The following is a 22,073-nucleotide window of genomic DNA, read 5'->3' on the forward strand; positions in this document are numbered from 1 at the left end:
TGACATGCCCCTGTCCCCTCCCTGCCCTCACCTCTTCCACTCACCACTTTCTGCTCCAGCCACACAGGCACTGTTCCTCCAAGACACCAGGCCACCCCAGAATCTTAAATCTTGCCACAGGGCCTTTGCACATGGTGCTCTGGGGTCTTAGGCAAGTAACTTCATGGCTAGCTCCCTCACCTCCAACAGTGACCCCCTCACCTCTGCTCAGTGTCACCTTCTCATGAAATCTTCCCAAATCTCTCCATTTCAAATCACAGATTTTCTTTCCCACTCTCCTGCACTGAAGCCCTGAACACCATCCAACAAACCTGACATTTCATCATAATTCTTTCTTTATTGTTTATTTAGAAATCTCACCTGTCTCATATGTTCCCAGCACCTGGCATAAATACATGGTCCGCAAGTATTTGTTGAATGAATAAATAAATGGCTGGAAGCTTTTTTTTTTTTTTATTTTTGGCTCTACCTCTGACATCCCCAAATTCATTTAGGTATGGCTCGGGCCCTGCCCACCACCGTGTCTTTCCTTATAGACTTCGAGGGGGTCGCTCATTAATCCAGTCGTTTGGCAAACATTTACAGCCTTCGTAGACCTCATCACTACCTGAAATCATTTTGTCTACAAGGTCTCTCGCCCCACCTCCACCTCACTAGGCTGCATAGACTCCCCTCCCCCATCTGCCTCACCAGGCACCCCTCTTGGATTTTCTTACTTCTTTCATCACTAGGGGGCGCTAGTCTCTTTCAGTGGAGATACCCCCCCCCCCCGCCACCGCCCAACCCTCCAACCGAACCAATACTAGGTGAGAGGAGGTCAAGGAAAAGACACTCCCCCCAGCATTTCCTGAGCCTCGAGACTCTTCCACATTCGCGCGGGGGAAAGCCGAGCCTGGAAATCACCAGCTCTGCGATCCCACAGGCACCGAAACTTTTCATCTCCAACCATCCCGGGCGCTCATTTCCTCATCTGTAAAATGGGTGCCGGTAACCTTCACCATTTGGAAGCACGGAAGGGCTGAGAGATCGTGGGCCTGCACAGAGGCAGGAGAGGACGGCAGGATGACGCTCCAGGGCTGCAGGTACGAATCCCGTCTGCGCCACTCCCAAGCCGGTCAACTTGGGCAAATGGCTTCGCTGCCCCCTGCCTCCGTTTCTCCATCTGGAAAATGGACGTGATGGAAATAGCACCTACTTCACTGAGAGGTCGATGTAAAAATCAAATGCGTTGAAGCAGGTCAAGGAAGCGGACCGGTCCTGGCACGCAGAGCCCTCGATAAACGCGGCTAGACCGTCCTCCCTTCGTTCCAGATCCACTCCCCCAACCTTTCCCTGCTTGCTCCAAGCATCGTGATGGAAGCCCCCCTCCCACCTCCTTCCTCCCACCAAGGAAACCACCTGAATGTCTCCCACGCCGTAATCCCCCAGAGTTAGCTCATCTCCCTCCCGCTGTTACACGGGGAAGCCTGTCGTGTTTTCCCGCATCCGTCTCCACAAAACCCGACACGCACTGGAGTTCCCTTCCCGGAAACCCAAGGGGACGGTCTGGAGGAAGCGCACCTCTACGTCACAGCAGCCGCCAACCCCGCGCTGCAGGAGAGCCCGTAAGGGGCCGTTCTGTCCCCTCGAGGAACCCTGGGGGTGAGGAGAGAAACACTCCTCCCCATGTCCCAAGGGGTCGGGGTACTTAGGACCAGCCTGCGAGGAACCGAGGAGCCGAGCGCTAAGGGGCGGGACTAAGAGGGGCGAGGAGCGTGTGGGCGTTGCCAACCGATGGGGGCGAGGCGACATTCTAGGCCGCAGGGGCAGACGGATTTTCCCAAGGGGGCGTGGTCTGTGGGCGTGGTTTTCAGAGGGGCGTGGTTAGTGCCGAGAAGCGTTCTAAGAGGGTGGAGCGGAGACAGGAGGGCGGGTGTCCTGAGAGGCCACCTTCGGAGGCGGAGTCCTCCGGGGCGGGGCCAGGTGAACTGACTCGGGAACCCGCGGGTGCGGCCGGAGAAGGTGGGGCCGGCTGGGGCGGGGAGGGAGGTCCCGGAGCCGTAGAGCCTCAGGCTTCGGCCTGGCCCCAGCCTGTCACCAGCTCCGCGGGTCCCGGCCCAGGTGAGTGAGGGGCCCCAGGCATATCCAGGATCGGGGGTTACTGTGGGAGGGGAGTCCTCTCTTTTCCAGGGGGGGCCACTGGCTCGCAGAGAGAATCTGAGTGTAGGTCCAAGAGCATCAGCGGACGTAGAAGGGTCGCCGAGTGCTGTGCGTCACGCGTGTCCGTGTACCTGGGCGTACCTGGGAGTGCATCTCAAAGCGTGTTTCCTGTGCAACACGAAAATCTCCCTGTTCCCACTTTGCCTGAACAATCTTTTTTAAACCACAAACCAGATCGCGCCCCTCCCTCATTTAAAACCCTTCCGTAACCCCCAAGGCATCCCGCTAACATGAGAATTTGGGGTGCACCAGAATGGTTACTTCCCTGCCGACTTCGCCGCTGTCCACTCAGCTCCTTGCTCGGTGCATTCCAGCTACAACGGCTTCCTTGATGCTGTCTCACCCCCGGGCCTTTGCGCTTGCTGTGCACCCGCCCATCCCCCACCCCACCCCCTATCTCCTGTCTGAAACTGCTCTTTCTCTGAACCTTTGCGCGACTGTCTCCTTCCCTTTACTGAGGGCTCAGCTCCAATGTCACCTGGTGACATTGGTGGGAGAGACCTTCCTGACTGTACGTTATTTACAGTAGCTGCCTCCTCCAGTCTTCTTTACCACACGTTCCCATTTTATCGTCTTCAGTGATTTCTCGTAGACATTATCTTCTTCATTCGTTGTGTGCTATTTATCGTTTGTCTTGCCCACCGGACAGCACAGGGCAGAACCTTGATCTCATTCATCACTGGGTCTCCAGGGTCAAGAACAGGTCCTGGAACATAGTAAATGCTCAACCAATCAGTGTTTGCTCAATGTCATGTTTGAGTACCTGTGTCCGACTGTGTCCACGTGTCCATGTGTATAGTTGACCCCCTTCACATGTGTGTACATAGGTGTGGTCTACAGGGCATGAATAACCCCCTTCTTTTCTCCATGTCTGCCCCTACCCCATTTTCTTCCTGATTCTGTTCCCTTCCTCTCTCCCCTGCCCAAATATCCAGAAATTATTCCAAAGGATGAATGGCAGGAGGAGGGTTTATTTGGCCTGTGTCTAACCTGCGCCCACTCTGCGCTCCCCCCTCATCCAAACTCCCCTCCTCCAAACCAACCAGAGCCTTGTGAGTGGCCCACGTGCTTGCCCACTAAAGAGGGCACAAGACAGAGGAAGCTGGCGTCTGGGGACTCAAGACAGAGGCTGGCCTGGCCCAGCTGACAAACAGGAAGTACACAGGCATCCAGGAGACACACCTGGTGTTCAGGCATGCAGCACCTGGGGCGGGCCTGGGAACTTGTTGCCCATTTCTGGCCCTCAAGGCCCTGCTGACTCAGGATGAGAGAATCCTGGTGCTGTTTCCCTGCACACCCAACCAGGCCCAGAACCCCTTAGGGGTGGAGGAAATGAGAAACGGACCTGCTGCTTCCCTCCCATCCAGGGCAGGTTTTCTCCACCAGACACTGGAGACACACAGGGCCTGAGGCCAGGCCAATATCAAGGGAGTCCCAAAATGTCAGAGACCTGACTTTTGACCATAATAATAACAAACCGCATGGCTCCAAAATTTAAGAATCTGCAAATGCCAAATTGCTGTTTGCTGGCATTTCTACAAAATATGACTTTTTAATGTCTTTAGAATGTATTGCATCGGAGGGGCACCTAGCTGGCTCAGTCGGTGAAGCATGTGATTCTTGATCTCAGGGTTGTGAGTTTGAGCCCCATGCTGGGCACAGAGCTTACTTTAAAATATAATAGTAAATAATAACATTTTTTAAAGAAATGGTGTTACATTGGAAAGCCACGTATGGGTTAGATTTTCTTACAACTTGGGAATTCTTGAGTGTGTACACATACTGATTAGAAGGTAGTGATTACTCAAATACATTCACTCTGGCCTGGAATGTTCTTTCGCCCAGCTGGCTCACTCCCTCAAAATCCTCCAAGTTGTCACTGACTGAGACCTTCCCCGGCCCCCCTATGGAAAATCTTATCTCCACCACTGAATCTTCATATTCTGTCCCTGGCTTTATTTTCCCACTTACGTCTTTCTGATCTATCTACCCCTTCATCTCCTTATTTATTTTCTTAATTACTGTCTCCCCCACTGGAACAGCAGGTCTCCAAGGGCAGGGATACCCCTGTTTTGTTCACTGCTGGGCCTCTGGTGCCCAGCAGCACCTGGCACATGGTGGGGGCCCCATAAATATTAGTTTGAGTGAATTAGGTCATGAGTTTTCTCTGAAATATAGCATCATATCATCGGCATGTAAATTGCATTACATTTGAAGGGAGTGCCTAGGTCTTCTCCCTTTGCAAGAATCCTAGTGAATGCACAAGTGCTTCCATGAGATCACAGCCAATTCTAAATTGAAGTTAATCATAGCCTAATTTATATGATGTATGTATATGAATCTAGCATGTATATATATAAACAAAATCTAATGTATATATATTTCTATGAGTAACTTGTTTAACTTAAAAGATGTTTATATGTTATATATTTAGAATATGTTTATGTTTTATGTTTAGAATATGTTTGTATGTTAGAATACAGAGAGAGAAAGAGAGAGAATTGCATTTTACGGTTGATAGGATGTGGGCTACTGTCTCCAAAACTAAGGGGAATATGGAAAGGCTGACCCAGCCACCCAGGAAGCTTAGGAAGCAGGAATAATTCTTCCCATTTTACAGATGTGGAAGACTGAGGACTGTTGAAAGTACAGAGTTCAGCCCCTGCACCCTCTGCCCCCAAGAGCTCCATGCAGGTGCTACAGGATGGAGAGGACCTTGCCAGCCAGCCCTGGTACCACGGCCCCCTGTCCCGTCAGGTATCTCCGCTTTCTGCAGGGCCTCAGCACCTCTGATAGGGAACCTCTCCCGCCCTTGAACTACTGGGGACTTCTGGGGACTGCTAGGGTCCTGGGGGAAGGACCAAGGTCCAAGGTCTATTGGAAGGAGTGGCTGAGGGTCTGGGGACTGTCTTGAAGCTTGCTTGGTACCGTGGCATGCTCTCCGACTGGACTCTTGGCTTTGCTTATCTCTCCATCTGGGTCCCAGGCACCGGCGGCCATCAGGGTCCCATCTCCCTCTTTTATCACCTTCGGTGACTACTCTTAGACATTATCTATCTTCTTCATTCATGTTCATTCATTGTGCTTCATTGTCACGTGTCTTACCAGCCCCCCACCCCGCACAGGGCAGAGCCTTGGCGTCATTCATCACTGTGTCTCCAGGGTCTAGAACAGGCCCTGGCACACAGTCAGTGCTCAGTCAGTGTTGTGCACTCTTGATATCTCGCGCTCAACCCAAATCTTACTCATTTGTCACCCTCAGGAGTCCTGGGACCCTGGCCATCCAATCAAATTGTGAGAGTCCGTTATTGCTTAGTGGTTAAAAATCCCAGCCCTACAACTTACATTTTGTATGCCCTTGGGCAAGGTATTTGACCTACCTGGGCCTCGGTCTCCCCATCTGTAAAATGGGTGTGATGGTATCTACTGCTTAACCTTGGCGAAGGATTAAATGAGTTCATATGTTTTACACCCACAGCAGGGCCTGGCATGTAGGAAAGGCTACATGTGTGCACCATACGGATTTTTCAGTCATCAGTTCCCATCACCAGCTCCGCTTTGCCTCCCTCTGGTGCTGTGGCCCCTGCCCGTTTCCACACCGGCCACTACAGCTGGCATAAGACTGCCTGAACATTTTTATAACAGGATTTCCAGGCTGCAATCAGTTTGGAAGGATCCAGCGAATGGCACTTTTTGAAGCCACATCTGTGCACCAAGCCTTGTGCATTTACTCAGGTTGGATGTTGCATTAGTCAGTATTAGCTAGCAGCGGCAACAAACATCCCTGAGATGTCCCTGGCTAAACACAGCCAATATTCTGGGGCTGTTCATGTTACGGTACAAGCTAGTTGAGGAGTGGGGAATGTGGAGCTCCAGAAGTCAATCAAGACCCAAGCTCTTTCTAGCCTGTGGCTCTACCTTCCACAAGGCCTTGGGGGACATCCCCTGATAGGAGGGGACAGAACCTGTAGGCCTGTGCAGGAGGGCTGTGTGAACCAGGTCTGCACATTCCCAGCAGTGGTTCGGCCTCATCCTATTGGCCAGATCGTGTCAGATGACGACTAACTGCAAGGGAGCCTGGGAAATGTATTCCAGAGGTGTGCCCATGAGAAAACTGGGAAATGGTTTGCTGCGAAACCACCTGGTCTCTGGGGTGGCTTTTCTTGGGTGTGGGGGTGGGGGTGAGGAATCACAAGAACTGCAGATCTGGGCTGATGGCTAAGCCCCCTGCCTCCTGTCCTCCACCCCCAGAAGGCTGAGGCCCTCCTGCAGCAAGACGGGGACTTCTTAGTTCGAGCCTCCGGGTCCCGGGCGGGCCGCCCCGTCATCTCCTGCCGCTGGCAGGGCTCAGCCCTGCACTTCGAGGTGCTCCACGTGGCCCTGCGTCCCCGGCCAGGCCGACCCTCAGCCCTCTTCCAGCTGGAGGATGAACGGTTCCCAAGCCTGCCCTCCCTGGTTCGCAGCTATGTGATCGGGCAGCGTCCACTGTCCCGGGCCACAGGGGCTGTGGCCTCCAGACCTGTGATACGGCACGGACCCATTCGACGCAGTTTTAGTGAGGACACCCTCCTAGAGAGTCCAGCTCGGTCAGAGCTGCCTAGGTAATCATAGGCTCTCTACCTCACCAATGACACCTGATACCTACCTGTGCACTAACCGATACTGACATTTGGGTCTGGATTGATGGGGGGGGGGGCGAGGGGGGCTGTGCTGTGCATTGTAGGACATTGAGCAGCACCCCTGGTCTCTACTAGATGCCTATAGAATCCTCTCCACCCCACCCCCAGTTGCCACAACCGAAAGATGTCTCCTGACACTGTCAGGTGTCCCCTGGGATAGAGCACCCTGATTGGGGTCCGCTGGTGCTGAGTGACTAGATAGAGGGTTTTCTGGGCATCGGTGGAGGCTGCCCTGCTCAGGGTGGGACTACACATCTCCCTCTTCTCTGTCCCCCAGGGCTAGGAAGTGGAGTGACAGTCAGCCCGCAGGTTTGGAGCACATGGGGCGGTCAAGAGAAGACCACTCTGAACCAGGTAAGGGTCTACCAGGACAGCACAGGGCCCCAAGATTGCTTTGCCACTCACTGCCTGACTGATACGGCACAGATGACTTAAGCTCTTGGAAACTGGAGACAATAAGACTTTCAAAATTGTGGGGCACCTGGGTGGCTCAGTCACTAAGCGTCTGCCTTCGGCTCAGGTCATGATCCCAGGATCCCAGGATTAAGCCCTGCATTGGGCTACCTGCTCTGCAGGAAGCCTGCTTCTCCCTTTCCCATTCTTCTTGCTTGTGTTCCCTCTCTTGCTGTGTCTCTGTCAAATAAATAAATAAAATCATTTTTTAAAAAAGACTTTCGGGGCACCCGTGTGGTTCAGTGGGTTAAGCCTCTGCTTTTGGCTCAGGTCATGATATCGGGATCCTGGGATGGAGTCCCGCATTGGACTCTCTGCTGAGCAGAGAGTCCGCTTCCCTCTCTCTCTCTGCCTTCTTGTGATCTCTCTCTATCAGATAAATAAATAAAATAAAATAAAATAAAATAAAATAAAATAAAATAAAAAAGACTTTCAAAATTGTCATGTGATTAAGAAATTCACAGACACTTTTGTAGGGGCTTAAAATGGGTGACTTTTAAAAAAAAGATTTTATTTATTTATTTGAGAGAGAGAACACAAGATGGGGGAGAGTAGGAGAGGGAGAAGCAGGCTTCCCGCTGAGCAGGGAGCCCAACTTGGGGCTCAATCCCAGGACCCTAGGATCATGACCTGAGCCGAAGGCAGATGCTTAATGACTGAGCCACCCAGGCACCCCACTCCAACCAGTCTTGTTCCTGCCTCAGGGTCTTTGCACTCACCATTCTGGTCATGGGAAAACCTATTCCCCTAATCGTTTCCTGACTGACTCCTTCTCATTTAACTTGAGTTCCTCAAAGTAGCTGACCCATCCTACTTAAAAGAGGTTTTTCCTTATGCCCTGTCTGCCCCATCTGCCCTGCCTCCCCACTCCCCATTCACCCTGAAGCCTCACTGCCTGCTGCTGTACTAAGTGCTGACATGTATCACTCAATAGAAAGACAAAGACCTCTGCCCGGTGGTTCCAACATCCTACTGGAGGAAGATGGACATTGACAACAAAAATGAGTCTGCTTTGGGGTAAAAGTTAAAAGTAAAACAGAGTCAGGGAGATTAGGACTAGGTGGATGGGAGTATTATAATTTTAAGTAGTAGTCAGGACAGGCCACATGAAGAAAGATTTGAAAGAGGTGAAGGAGGAAATGATGTAACTATCTGGGGGTGGTGAGAGTGACCCCGGCAGAAGGAACAGGCAGTGCAAAGGTCCTGGGGCCAAAACAAGAATGTGAACTGTTCATTCAACCAAAAGGATGTGAGTGGAGCTGAACTATCCGAGACTCAGATCTGGGGCTTTTTTTTTTTTTTTTTTTTTTTTTAACTACTCTGAGGACTTTGGCCTTCACTCAGAATGAGCTAGAACCATGGGAAGGTTTTAAGTCCCTTTAAGTGGGCCTATTTATATGGCTGGTAAATACAGCATCTCCCAATAGTCTGGATGCAGCTTTAAGTTCTGATAACCTCAGAAGCAACCATGCCACAGACTTCATTTGAAAGTTTGATAAGTGTAGTTTCTTCGATGCTTTTGGAGTTTTGTGAATTTTGAATAATTTTTTTTTCTATTTTAGTTTTGCACGTCAGAGGGGCAACAAACAAAGAATTCACATTTAAACTGTAGTATTCAGAATTCATACCTAAGTGTTAAAGAAAGTTCATTTTCAGACCACTGATAAGTGTGTAGCATTTATATAGATGAAGTTGTAAGTCCAAGAGACACAGTTATTGACTTGGGGGGGGTAACCCATCAAGTCGCCCACCCCATCCAGCTATCTTTTCTGTGTACCCCCTTCATTCCGTCTTGTTTGACCCCTAGGAGCCTCCGCTGTGCCCATGTGCGCCCTCCCTCGGATGGGTAGTGACCCCGGGCTGCTGAAGACCCCGTCTCCTCTGGGGTCCGTTGTTGACAGCCTCAGAGCCTCCGATGGGCAGCTTCATGCCAAGGCACCAACCAAGCCACCTCGAACACCCTCACTGGTGCTGCGGGAGGCATCTGAATGCCCCCCAACATACTGTGAGCTGGTGCCCCGAGTGCCCAGTGCCCAAGGAACCCCCCTGGGCCACACAGGCCCAGAGACAGAGGCCCCATGGTGGGAAGCCAGTGAGGAGGAGGAGGAAGAGAACAGAAGTTTTGTAAGACCCGAGGCTGAGATCTCTTTCTGGCCCCCTAACAACCCCTTCTGCCTGCTGGGCCCCCAGAATCGGCCCCTGGAACCGAGAGTCCTGAGTACTCTCCGTGACCTATTCCTGGAGCACCATCCTGGGAGCACGGCCCTGCACCTATTATTGGTGGATTGCCAGGTGTGTCGACTACTGGGCCACTCCTCCCCAGACAGGGGCTGAGGCCAGGCCAAGGCCCAAAAGCACCTCACACCCATATACTCATTCTCGTCCGCTGACCTCCCCGCTAACCTCCCCCTAACCCCGCCCAGGCTACAGGCCTCCTAGGAGTGACCAAGGCTCAGCGGTGTGCCATGGGGGTCGCCTCTGGCCTGGAGCTGCTCACACTTCCCCATGGGCATCGCTTGAGGTTGGAACTTCTGGAAAGGTGAGCCAGCCGCTTGGAATCCCCAGGGCCTTCAAACCTCCCCCCATTCACGGACCCCCCCAGGGAGGAGGGGAGATAGCCAAAGCTTCCCCCCCGCCCCGACGCCCCTCACCTCCGAGTTACAAATCTTCCACTGCCCCCAGACCCTCGCTCTCCACCTCCACAGACACGAGGCGCTGGCGCTGGCCGGGGCGCTGGCGGTGCTGGGCTGCGCGGGGCCGCTGGAGGAGCGCGCGGCCACCCTGAGGGGCCTGGTGGAGCTGGCCCTGGCGCTGCGGCCAGGGGCGGCCGGGGACCTGCCTGGACTGGCCGCGGTCATGGGGGCCCTGCTCATGCCCCAGGTGCGTGGGGAGCAGAAATGAGGTGGAAGCCCGAGGGCAGGTGATGGGGAAGAGGGAAGAGACAGCGTGATCAGGGCTCCTCCCTCAGGTGTCCCGGCTGGAACGCACGTGGCGCCAGCTCAGAAGGAGCCACACGGAGGCGGCGCTGGCCTTCGAGCAGGAGCTGAAGCCGCTGATGCGGGCACTGGATGAGGGCGCGGGTGAGTGGCGGCCCTTGGCGCCGCACACCAGCTCTAAACCGAATCCTAATCCCGCTCTAGGCCCCGCACGTCAAGTCAGTTCACCATCGGCTCCGCCCTCTTCGCTCTAGGCCCCGCCCTTCGCGTCCCGCTCTGCCCTGGGGCCCGAACCCTAGGCCCCGCCCCCGCCCCAGTCCTCGCGCTGACCCGGGCCTGCTGCTCCATGCTAGGCTGGAACCAGTGTTTCTGGGCTTCTGCTGCTACGGTCCGCCTCGACCCAGTCTCCCACCCTCTTCACTCTGGCCGCGTCTTCGGCCCCAAGCCTAGCTCAGAGCCCTTCCCCGCACAGGCCCCTGCGAGCCGGGCGAGGTGGCGCTGCCGCACGTGGCACCGGCCGTGCGCCTGCTGGAGGGCGAGGAACTCCCGGGGCCGCTAGACGAGAGCTGCGAGCGGCTGCTGCGCACCCTGCACCGGGCGCGTCAGGTGGCCCGGGATGCGCCCAAGTTCCGTGAGGCAGCAGCCCGGCGCCTACGAGGTGAGTGCTCCCCTCTGCTCCCGGCTGCCAGAAGGCCCCACTTCCCGAGCACCCCGCAGGCTCTAACCGAGCACCCCAAACCCCACCAGGCCAGGCACCAGAGCCTCCCGCCACGCCTCCCGGAGCCCCACCCAAGCCGGGACGGCCCGGCCCCCGGGGAGCTCTCACCCCGAGTCCGAGTCGCAGCCAACAGTGTTGACAGGAATAGTGCTCTCCACCCCAAAAGGGTTGGCCCCCCGCCCCAGAGCCACGTCCACAGAGTCCCACTCCCCGCCCCCACCCCGTTCCCGCTCCCACCTGAAACGACCCTGCCCCCAGAGGATCTCGATCCCTCCAACAATGCCTAGCTCTTTCCAAAATGAGTCAGTCCTTCAACCTGGTAGAACAGCGCCCTCCCCCCAGCCCCCGCCATTGCATTCAGAGCCAAACCCTTCCTCCCGTCCTGGGCAGCCCAGCCTCCCGAATCCCCAACCTGGCTTATTCCGCTTTCGCTGGCGACCTAAGCACGCCTCTCACTCCAACGTGGCTCTGTCTCCCCCCAAAATGTGTCGCACTGGGCAGCCCAGACTCCAAATCTTGCCTCCCGAGTGGCTCCGTCCCCAGGCACAGCCCCTAAGGGCCCCCCCCCCCACCACCCACCCGGCCTCGCGCACTGGAACGGACTGCCCCCATGCACCCTGGCAGAGCCTGCTTCCACCGAGCCCCTTGGCCATCCCACCCCCAGTCCTGCGGACACCCCGAGAGCCCCCTCCCCGTCAACCCCGCCCCGTGGTGTAGAGCTTCGGGGCAGAGTCCCTACAGTCCCAGCTGGGACAAAGTTCTAAGGCCAGAAGGCAGGTGTAGGGTGGGGCGAGCCGGAGCCTGGCCCCGCCTCCAGCCCGCCTGGCCCCGCCCCCAGGATTCCGGCCGAACCCGCAGCTGAGGGAGGCCCTGACCACAGGCTTCGTGCAGAGGCTCCTCTGGGGAAGCCGAGGAGTCGGGGCGCCACAAGACGCACGTCTAGAGAAGTTCCAGCGCGTCCTCAGTGTCCTTTCACAGCGCCTGGAGCCGGATGTTTGAAAGCACAAACCCCCTTCTTCATACTGGGACACCCAAGCTATGGAAACCCCCCTGCAGACACCAAGGAAGTTGCCCCAAGCTGTGCACATAGCCAAGTGCAGTGGGAACCCAGATTCTGCCTTACACAAGGGGGAAGGGGAGATTTGCAAAAACCCACACCACTCCACCAAAAGGCACATGGATCTTAGGGTGAGGGACAGCCTCCTCCCCCACACTAGAAAACCCAGGTGTCTGGAGGCCCTATCCCACCTCCCAGCCCCAAGCACATATCTGACAAATGGGGAACATACACTCTTAATGGTAAGAACTTGCAGATCTCATACTCAGAAGCCAGATGCAAATGCTTACGAGCTGTGTGACTTCTAGCAAATGGCTCAACCTCTCTGGCCTGCCTTCAACATAAAAGTGAGGCTGTGTACTTTCCAGGTGTTGTCACAAGGGATTAATTAAAGCTCAGTGTTCAAATAGCATGGGTGGAGAATGCCTGGTACACAGTAGGTGCTCAACACCACCTTTTCTCAGTAAAGCTGCGGTAAACACAGAAAGGATGTTTGGTGCTTTTCTCCCTACACTGAAGTCACAGACAACTCTGAGGAAGTTATGTCCAAGGTGTACCCAAGTTTACCTCCCCTTCCTCATTCCCTCTGTGGCCAGGAAGGAGGCTGGCATTTGCATATGCCAACCCAGGTTGTAAATTTACCAATAAGGCACAGACTCCAAAAGCTTTATAGAATTTTTTATATAAAACAAAATGGCCCTAGCCCAGCGGCAGGAAGAAAAGATCTGAAACACGAGTATGTACATCAATATGGAAGGCACAGCGGGTCCCTCTGGGACGAGGAGTGGGATGGGGGGAGGGGGCAGCAGGTTACACAGGTCTCAGCTGAAGCCACAGGGGGCAGAAATAAAGTGCGTGGGTCCTGGGGCCCCCCGTGGCCCAGAAGCAGCAGCCAACAGCCCCCTTCTTCCCGCCTGTGGCAGGGTTCAGTTGAGCGTGACGCGGAGGTAGGAGGTAGGCACATAGCCCTCACCTCCCTGTTTCCGCCTGACCCGGGTCCAGCCGTCGCCTTTGTCCTCTTCCATGAGACTGAGGTCTTCACCCTCGGCCATGGAGATGGTGCCCTCACTGGACCCTGTCGTGGGAGAGGCAGCGGGCTCAGATCTGCTTCCGGTGAAGATAAACACAGCCCAGCCAAAAAGACGGCCCAGCCCCGACGCAGGCAATGGGACCCACACGCGGGCCTCACCTTCGAAGTGATAGATGGCCACACAGTGCCCTATGGGGGATGCCGACTCCTCCTCAAAATCCTCGTCAAACTCCGTGTAGATGGGGGCATCCTGGCCCTCCTCGGACAGGGGCTCCTCAGAGCTGGGTGGGGAGAGTGAAGCAGGTCAGGACAGGCCCCCCAGGTGGTGGGGACAGACCCAGGCCAGCCTCCGCGCTCACCTCTCCTTGGGATCCTGTGACCCACTGTTGTTGCTGCTGCTGCTGTCTGGGGGCACACTGGCTGGGGGGTCTGGAGGCCGGGTGTGGCGGCCCAGGCTGTCCCCCCGGTTGCTCAGGACCCGGCTCTCGGCTTCTGCCAGCCAAGCCTGAGAGGGAGTCACACGGTCAATTCCAGGGCAGGCTGCGGGGTCAGCCCATTCTGGGACTGGAGGCTTCCTGAGATCACCCATGCACACCCAGGGCTGTGATGAGAAGCAGCTGGAGCCCCACCCCCACCCAACACCTCCCTGTCGCCGTCCCCCCTCCACCCCCCCAGGAAGTGACTCAGCTAGGCCCGCTGGCCCCCACCCCTCCCCAGGGTCTTCCCTGACCTCATACTTCTGCACTTCTAATTTCAGCCGTTCGATGTTGTTCAGGGTTTCCGTGATCCGGGGCTCCAAGCTGGCAGGGTCCCCCATCTGGGGCGTCTTCTCATACACATCCTTCATTTTCTTCAGGGCTTCTCTAGGATGACACAGACAGATCAGAAAGGACAGTCCCGTATGACTTCACCAGCGGAAAAAAATAAGTGCTTGGCTTCCAGGAGCCAGGAGCAAGATAAGCCAGTGTTTACACTGCGAACACTAGCGCTTTACTGCCTGGGTTCGAATCCCAGCCTGGGCGTTTCCTCGCCTGTGAGTCTGGGTGAAGTTACTGACCTCTGTCTCGGGACACTAATCTGGAAAATGGGGATGATGAGGCATGGATCGCATGTGAGTGGCTGCAAAGTGAGAAGGGCGTCTCCGTTCATTCGAATACATGCTATACCCACTGCATACCAGGCCCCGTGCCAGCCATCAGAAGTACAGCCCCCAACAAGACCATCAGGATTCTGCCCCGGCGAACCGGGGAATGCCCGTGAACTTATGTAAAGGATCTGAAATAGTGTATAGGATCTGAAATAGGATCTACACATGTTCGGCGTTCTTAGCAATAGTTCCTGTTTCCTCCAAGACTAGATACACATGCAGAAGTAGTCACAAGCATAGACCTTGGAATGTCAAATGTGGGGTCCACTTCTTTCCTAATGCCACATCCAGGCCACAAAAGAGGAAACAAGCAGAGGTGGGACAGCTGGCATTGAAGGACAGACTCCACAGCATGCTCCCTTCACCCCTACATCCTAAAGACTCAGGAGGCGCCTGGGGGGCTCAGCCGGTTAAGCTTCTATCCTCTGCGCAAGTCATGATCCCGGGGTCCTGCAATCCAGCCTGCATCGGGCTCCCCGCTCAGCGGGGCGTCTGCTTCTCCCTTTCCCTCTGCCCCTCCATATCGTTTGTGACCTCTCTCTCTGATCAATAAAATCTTTAAAATAAACAAAAAATAAAAAGAAAGACTCAAGAACTGCAAGGTTCCGAATGGAACTTCACACCAACAAAAGCTTCATACGATAAAAGTTTTGTCCAAGAGGTTCCACGTCAATGGCAAAACAGAACTGGGCCGCCCATCCAAAAGTAGCAAAATGTCATTCCTATGATTTAAGAGGACTGGGAGGAGGATCTTGTTGCTTGGAAGAAGTGAGTACAGACTTTTTTTTTTAACCTGGCAGATTTTTTTATTGTGAATATTTTAAGTGTTTGAGTTATTAAACAGATAATCATGTTGTTGTTTTCTTTTAGCCAATTAGCGTAGTGAATGAGAGGAACAGGTGTTTTTATATTGAACCATCTTTTCATTACTGGAATAACATCCAATGGATCATGACTCGTCTTTTTTAAAAAACTACGTTTTTATTATGGGTAAAAGGCACTAATGCGAAAGTTCCCACTTGAACCGCATCTAAGTGGACGGTTCCGTGGCATTAAGTACATCTGCGCTGAGGTGCGACCATCCCCTTCACATGAAACGTTATTTTTAAAGTATATCTGTCTGGCTAGGATTCTGCATTTAAGATCCTAAGTGAAGGAAAATGGGTCCAGAATTTGAATTTCTTGAATTCTCACTGATACAGGAAGTCATTCCACCCGCCTCTAACTGAGTTGGCAGCTTTCACTCTTTTTCTGTTTGCTGCAGGAGGGGAAGTTAAGTGTTTCCTTTTAAGTGTGGGAGGAATCACCTATAAAACCACCAGGGCCTGGGGCTTGCTGGGGAGAGCTTGGACTACCATTTCAGTATAATTCGGTTATTCTTTTATTTTGTTCCCTGCCTGTCCCCAACCTTACCTCTGGTCGACCTCCTTCTGGAGCTCACGATTCCGTTCTTCCAGCTGCTGCTGAAGCCGTTTTCTCTGTTGTTCTGGGGGCAAGTGGCTGAAATCCTCGGTCACCACTGTCTGCAAGGTGGGAAGAAGACTGAGTTTGGGATCAGGAATTCTCAGCTTCCAGGCTCTAAGACAGTGCAAAGACATACCAAGTCCACCTTCCTCCCCACCCAAGGTTCTTGGGGGGCAAGGCCATGCACAGAGCAAAGCAGGTCCGGGTCTGGCAACCGGAGGAGGGGGCCCAGCCCGCAGCAGGAAGTGAGCCCAGGGTCCCGCCACCCGGCACTGGGCGGGCTGGGGCCGCCCCCTCCTCCCCCGGAGGCTTCACTTACCCCACGGCTGCCTCGAAGGCTGCGGAAGGATGCTAGCCGCGGTTTGACTGACTTACTGATCTCACTCAGTATGGCCAAAGGGTCGAGGCCGGAGCGGGGGGATGGGGGTCCGTTAGGCAATGCCCAGGGCAGGGGGCCCCCCAGGGGGGAGAGGGGAGGGGGGCGTGGCTACCGGCGGGGGCAGGAGAGGGGGTGGGTCAGGAGGGGTGGGAGCATGTAGAGAAGAAGGACGGATGGACGGACGGACATCATAAAGAACAAAGAAAAACAAAATGGAGAAAAGAAAAGGAAAAAAAAAACGGTAAGAAAACCACAACTCAAGATGCACAATCACACATAGAAAGTGCATGCAGAGAGCAACACAAAAATCCGGGAGGTGGTGGGGAGGGCATTAGACTGTGAGCCAGAAGGCCAGACCCCTCCCTACCGCCTACGTCACCCATCCCTCGGGTTCTGTCTGCAGCACCTAGCACGGGGGTTGGGGGTAAGGAGAGCACAGGGAGGCTCAGGGTTCTATCCACCCAGCTTTCCCGGCTCACAGTCTAGAAGGAACAGGGAGATGCATTCAGGGAATCAAGATCTCAGACAGGAGTACGGCCACAGAGGTTGGAGGCAAGCTGAGAAAGGTAGAAGGCATGAAGTGTCAGCACGGTTACAGGTGGGTTGAAGCTCGGGGAGCCTTGTGACTACAGAGAGGTACCCATTTTACGTCAAGAGGGATCAGAAGTATGTAACGGGTCATGGGATGTAAACTTAGGGGGTGTCTAAGGTATAAATCAGGGGGGTCCAGGTATATGTTTGATGTCATAAGCCAAAAATCTTAAGAAAAAACAGCCTGAGGGTCAGGGGCCCAAGGACCCACTGGCAGGATCAAGAGAGACTCCAGGGTAGTCCTGAAGACAAGTATCTTAAGCCCTCATCCAGCCCTGAATCCCAGAAGCAGGTCTGCTCCCAGCGTCCCAAGAAGCAGCAGACAGACGCCACAGGCCCCTCCCTGCGCCCCCTCAGCCTTGGGGGACGCCCAGGCCAATAGCCGGGCCGCCTCCCTTCCCTCCAGCCTGGGCCTGCGGCCAAGAGGAAAATCCCTGCCCGGGACTCAGCGTCCCGGCGGCTGGGGCGGACTCAGTGGGGGCCCCCCTGTCCCCACTCACACTCCCCTTCCCGAGGGCCCCGGTCCCCACCTTGTTCCTCTTGCCGAAGGGCCAGCGCTTGGCACGGCTGCGACCCGAGCCTCGGAGCTCAGGCCGTCCATCGGAGGGGGTGCCCAGGCTGCTGTCTGAGGGCACGCGGTTCATGGGCTGGCTGAAGTCTTCGAATTCCACGTCACCAGGGCGGGCAAAGCCTGACTTGTGCAGCTCGATTAGGACCTGGGAATCCTGTGAGGCGGGGTGGGGAGGGTGGCCAGGAAACAGTCAGGGGCAGGACTAGGGCCCGGGTCCTGCTACCGCCCACCTGCCAGCCCACTCGCCCAGGACCCGACACGCACGTTCTTGGCATCCACGGCATCCGCAGCCACCTTCATGCCCTCCAGACACTTGGCGATGATGGGCACCACCTGCAGCTCGGCCTCCGACAGGAGCCCATACCCGGCCCCCAGGTGGGCGGCCCGCCGCTCGTCCATGTCCTGCAGCTTCTGCAGAGGCAGAGACAGCAGCACATGCGTGGGGCCAGGGGCCATGATTCAGTCTGCAGACGTGATGGGGCTCCACACTGGCCCCAGCCCCGAGCCCAGTCGGGTGGGGAAAACACAAAATCAGGGGCACCTGGGTGGCTCAGTGGGTTAAGCCTCTGCCTCTGGCTCAGGTCATGATCTCAGGGTCCTGGGATCGAGCCCCGCATCGGGCTCTCTGCTCAGCAAGGAGCCTGCTTCCCCCCTCTCTCTCCACCTGCCTCTCTGCCTACTTGTGATCTCTGTCAAATAAATAAATAAACTCTCTAAAAACAACAACAACAACAAAAAACCAAAATCAAACAGGGACTTCCAGCCCCGGGTGGCCAGAGGAGAGACATGCAACAGGAGATCTGAGAGGGGAGTGTGAGGAGCTCTTGCCTTGCCTAGGGAGTCAGGAAAGGCTTCTCAAAGGAGGGGACAATGAAGCCAGGACTTTGAACAGACAGCAGATCCAACCCAGATACTACCTATCGCAAGATGGAGTGCAGTGTAGACGCTAAAGCAGAAGACAGCAAATTCGAGGCCTTTCAGAGGGGCTGTTAGAGCTGGGGCTTAGCAGAATGCATAGGAGTTCCCAAAAACATGAAAGCCACCTCTGGCGTAAAAAAAGCAGTCTGAGTGAAGACAGAGCACACTGTCATTTCTAGTTCCTTTTTGATTTAGAGATCAGGACTTGCCGCTACGGTTTTGACAAATGTGTAAGAGTTGGTTAACTTTCTGGGTCTTTCAGGGAGTGGTCTGGGGGCTTGGAATACTCACATCAAATATCTGGGGCATCTGGGAAAAGTAGAAGTGGGACTGGTCTCGGTTGAAGCGCTGCAGCTGGGCTGCGTACTCATTTTTGCTTTCTTCTGCCATGTGACTTCGCAGGTGGGCTTGCTGCTTGGCCTGAGGAACAGGGAGGCAGGGGTCGCTGTCAGGTTCGGGCTCCCTCCCAGCCGGACCTCCAAGCCCATCCCAGAGCTCACAGGTACCTTCTCCACGTCAGCCTTGGTGGCATTGATATCCTGATCAAGTCGCTCAGCGGTCTGGGCTGCCTTTTCAGCCTCCCGGCAGTCCCGCTCAAACTTCCGCTTGCTCTGCCAGGGACACAACCAGAAGGGAGAGAGTTGGTAAGAAAGCAAGGTTTCAGAGACTGGGGCAGGGATGAGGGAACATCATCAGCAAATGGGGGAGGGGGAGTGCAACAGGCAAGCTGGAAACCCATAGGAGACAAGAAGGGCTCGGGGCCAGACAACACAGGCAGATCCAGGAGCCAGTTACCCTCTCCGTGACCACAAACTCACATTCTCCAGCTGTTTGAAGCCACTCTCCAGCTGCTGCTGAGCCCGGCGGCCCTCCTGAAAGTGCTGTGCAAACAGAAATGGTTAGGTTCCCCTGGGTTGAGGTAGCGGTCCTTGGAAGACCCAGAGAGGGAACCACTCACCATCTTTCTCTCCTGTTTCATCTCCTGTGAGTACTTGGCCAGCTCGAGACACACACGGACGCTGAGGTTCTCGGCCACCAGCTCCCGCTGGCCCGCAAAGTCATTCACCTCCTGGAGAATTTGCACGAAGGACTGCTGCTGGCTGAACCTGGGGCAAGATGAGCGGGGGCGGTGAGCCGGGGTTAGGCACCCACCCCCCATCCCTCAGGAGCCAGATGCTCCAGGAACCACCTCCATCATGGAAAAGGGTAAGCCCCAATACATTCCTCCTGGAAGCAACCATAAATTCTGGTCCATGTCCCTTATCCCAAGCCCTTAACTGGGATGCGTTTCGGAACTCAGAATTTTTCAAGTTTAGAAAGAGAATATAATGCTTATGCCATCTTTTATGCGTCCCCCCAGTGGGATCAGGGGCTGCATCCTGTAACCAAACACTATAAATATTTTTTGCAGTGAGAGGTATTACTAGTCACATGAAGTGGAATAAAAACCAAGGATGTGAGGACCATTAAGTGAGGTCAGAAGTTGCTGCCTAACGGAGTACCAAAACAATCTTCTGATTTCTAGAGCTTTTTGGATTATGTAACTACGCACTATCTCCGTTAATGACCGCAGGAGCCCTAAAGGCCATCATCATCGTCCTCATCATCCTGTTTCAAAGGTGAGGAAAACAGGCATAAAATGCAGGTCAGTTACCTAGAGGCACTGGGTTAGTAACTGCTGGAACCTCACTCACTTAATACGTGACGCAAAAGCAAAACTCAAGTCAATTGCCCCAAGTCGTGGGGTTGGAAAATAGTGGAATTAAGGTTCCGGCACAGGTGATCCGGATCGGGTGAGAACTGAACAAGAGGGCCAGGAAGTGAGACCAAACCCCCCGGGCCCCCCAAATCTAGCTTGGCCATTCCTCTCCATCCTTACTTGGATTCTGGGTCATCTTTGGAGGGTCTCTTGGGCAGGTATTTCTTCACCAGGCTCCTAATGGAGAGAGGCAGAAAGCCTGAGCCCCCAGCGCTCCAAAAGCCTCCCCCAGCCCCAGGCGGGTCCACCCTAGGGTCTCACCTCAGCTGCTTTGCGTAAGCCTGCTCCACCTCGGTCCGCTCTTTCACGAACTTCACATATCTGTCCAACAGGTCCAGCCCCCACTGCGTGTGCCGCTCGAGCACCTCAAACTGATCCTGGAAGCGGGTGGAGGATTCGGGATCACCACGTTGGGACCCCACCGCCGGAGGACCAGGCGCCAGAGAAGCCTCAAGGCTCTGAGCTAGGAGAAGGTGTGGCTTCCCGGGCCCGCCCCCGCGCGGCGCCGGAGGGGGAGGCAGGAAACCGGCGGGAACCCCCTCCCCTTCCCGGGAAGGGCCAGGGAACAGAGGCGGGGCCCCAGCCGGACTACAGGGTCCCCGTCTCCAGACCGCCAAGAGGGGTGTGGAATGGGGCTGAGCCACTCCCCCCAGCCCCGGCTCCCCTAATCCCCCCTCCCAAGATTCCGGAAAATCCGGCCGGCCCGGCGTGAGTCAGGACCAGAGGGGCAGGGTTTACCGCAGTTTGGGGGGCCCCAGAACGTCCAGGAGACAGGCACCATGTTACCCGGGTCGCCATGCTTCCCGGGGTCCCCCCAATATGTGATTTGGTTCCCCCCACTGACTCCACTACAATTTCAAAATAAATTTCAGAGTTGTGGGAGAAGGAATCTAGTTACCCCGCTGCACCCAGAAACCCAGGGATGCCACCGCCCCCATAAAAAGGAGAGGTCAGAGGTCCCGACTAGGATAAGGGGAAATTCCTGGGGCTTCCAGAGCTGAGGTTAGAGGCTGCCTAGGGGCGGCCCCTCCCAGCGCCTGGGGCGGGATGGGGGGAGGGGGCCGCGAGGCTTAGCCTCGCGGCCCCCTCCCCCCAAGAGCGTCCCAAGCCCCAAGGTGTTGATCGGAGGCGCCGAAAGGGCGGTCAGAACTTATAGGTCCCACGTGGGGTTGAAAGTGGCCAGGGGGTCCCCTCCCCCGCCCAAGCCGGACAGGCAGGCGGCGGGCAGGGACCCAGGGGCCGTAAGATAAGCCGGCCGCCCAGCCAGGGTGCTCAAAATAGGTGACCTCGCCCGGGCGCCCCGGCCTGGTCCCAGGAGTTCTGCCCTCCTCACTCTGAACCCCGTACTCAGTTTCTCTAGTCCGCTCATGCAAGGTCGCCCTTCATCCTGGACGTCCTGGAACGCCCTGGGAAACTCCGAGAAAAGGCGAAAAGCGGGGACTCCAGGGGTCTCTGAAGGGGAAAGCGCCGAGCCCCCACTAAGGTCTTGCAGAAGCAAAGGAGGAGGGGGTCTGGATTCCAGAAAGGGAGGAACTTGGAGCCGGGCCGATCGGACTCACCCACAGCTCGGTGCCCCAATCCATGCTGCTCCCGCCGAACCCGCCGCCGCCGCCGCCGCCGCTGCGCCCTGTCCCCGCCGCGCCCGGTCCCCGCCGCCCGCCGCCGAGAGACTCAGCTTGAAGCGGCGCGCCCGGCCCCGCCCACTCCAAGCTCGGACCCGCCCCCGCAGGCCCTGCCACACCCCCATCTGCAGGGAGGCCCAGAACAGCGCCCTAAAGGCGGGACCCCCGAAGAGGCGGGACCCAACGGACGCCCCGCCCCCTCTTAAAGGCAAGTTGCCACCAGCCGCCAATGGACCCTTGCCTTAAAGGACCCCCACCCATTTTCCAAATCCCCCGGGCCCCTCTTCCCCCAACCCTACCCCGCCAGGGACTGTTCTTACTTTTCTCTTTTCCTTCAACCATCCCTTAAAGGGACAAGACATTAAAACCCCAACCTGAGAGGTCCTTCCCCCACCCCATCGCTGGAAGAACCTGAGGTCACCCCGCTCTTGCGGGCCGGCCCGGCTCCAGACATCTCTGCTGGGCCTACTAATGGTCTGGTTCCCTCCGGCCACAGGGCGGATGGGAGGACTTCGATCCTGCCCAGAACGCGCCTCTGCCAAGGCCTGGT

The 22,073-nt window shown here is 55.7% G+C and overlaps 2 protein-coding genes across 7 annotated transcripts; one reads left to right on the forward strand and one right to left on the reverse strand.

The window, feature by feature from the left end:
* The first annotated feature begins 829 nt into the window (after positions 1–829).
* Positions 830–15,634, forward strand: SH2D3A (SH2 domain containing 3A). 5 transcript variants are annotated; one of them, XM_045085437.1, is made up of 10 exons: positions 830–1,082; positions 4,820–4,956; positions 6,451–6,800; positions 7,156–7,232; positions 9,139–9,623; positions 9,755–9,870; positions 10,037–10,211; positions 10,300–10,411; positions 10,740–10,925; positions 11,824–12,529. In XM_045085437.1, the coding sequence occupies exons 2-10, from the start codon at positions 4,888–4,890 to the stop codon at positions 11,982–11,984; spliced, it is 1,731 nt and encodes a 576-aa protein (XP_044941372.1). In that variant the 5' UTR covers positions 830–1,082; positions 4,820–4,887; the 3' UTR covers positions 11,985–12,529. The 5 variants fall into 5 exon arrangements, with proteins under 5 accessions (XP_044941372.1, XP_044941384.1, XP_044941390.1 ...); XM_013045337.2 differs by lacking the exons at positions 830–1,082; positions 11,824–12,529 and adding exons at positions 1,762–2,100; positions 13,929–15,634; XM_004771614.3 differs by lacking the exon at positions 830–1,082 and adding an exon at positions 1,767–2,100.
* On the reverse strand, positions 12,709–21,569 carry TRIP10 (thyroid hormone receptor interactor 10). Of its 2 annotated transcripts, XM_045085413.1 has the most exons (15): positions 21,461–21,569; positions 20,163–20,278; positions 20,022–20,078; positions 19,101–19,248; positions 18,961–19,023; positions 18,649–18,753; positions 18,434–18,562; positions 17,489–17,635; positions 17,184–17,378; positions 16,003–16,170; positions 15,633–15,742; positions 13,803–13,935; positions 13,432–13,577; positions 13,232–13,353; positions 12,709–13,117 (listed from the first exon to the last, which is right to left on the reverse strand). In XM_045085413.1, exons 1-15 carry the CDS (start codon positions 21,482–21,484, stop codon positions 12,969–12,971), a joined length of 1,812 nt encoding a protein of 603 aa, XP_044941348.1. In that variant the 5' UTR covers positions 21,485–21,569; the 3' UTR covers positions 12,709–12,968. The 2 variants fall into 2 exon arrangements, with proteins under 2 accessions (XP_044941348.1, XP_004771672.1); XM_004771615.3 differs by lacking the exon at positions 16,003–16,170 and having other exon boundaries at positions 21,461–21,568.
* Between the last annotated feature and the right edge of the window lie 504 nt (positions 21,570–22,073).

This window comes from Mustela putorius, unplaced genomic scaffold, assembly GCF_011764305.1.
Source record: "Mustela putorius furo isolate JIRA1106 unplaced genomic scaffold, ASM1176430v1.1 tig00000095_pilon_pilon_pilon, whole genome shotgun sequence".
NCBI classification, from domain to species: domain Eukaryota; kingdom Metazoa; phylum Chordata; class Mammalia; order Carnivora; family Mustelidae; genus Mustela; species Mustela putorius.

Bases quoted from the DNA above. Each gene is read 5' to 3' on its own strand.
- SH2D3A (XM_045085437.1), top strand. From the start codon at position 4,888: ATGCAGGTGCTACAGGATGGAGAGGACCTTGCCAGCCAGCCCTGGTAC. The intron at 9,871-10,036 runs GTGAGCCAGCCG...CCACCTCCACAG, and splicing joins AGGTTGGAACTTCTGGAAAG to ACACGAGGCGCTGGCGCTGG. The intron at 10,212-10,299 runs GTGCGTGGGGAG...CTCCTCCCTCAG, and splicing joins GGGCCCTGCTCATGCCCCAG to GTGTCCCGGCTGGAACGCAC.
- TRIP10 (XM_045085413.1), bottom strand. From the start codon at position 21,484: ATGGATTGGGGCACCGAGCTGTGG. The intron at 20,079-20,162 runs GTGAGACCCTAG...TCTCTCCATTAG, and splicing joins GCTTACGCAAAGCAGCTGAG to GAGCCTGGTGAAGAAATACC. The intron at 16,171-17,183 runs GTGGGGACCGGG...CCCCGCCGGTAG, and splicing joins CCTTCGGCAAGAGGAACAAG to CCACGCCCCCCTCCCCTCTC.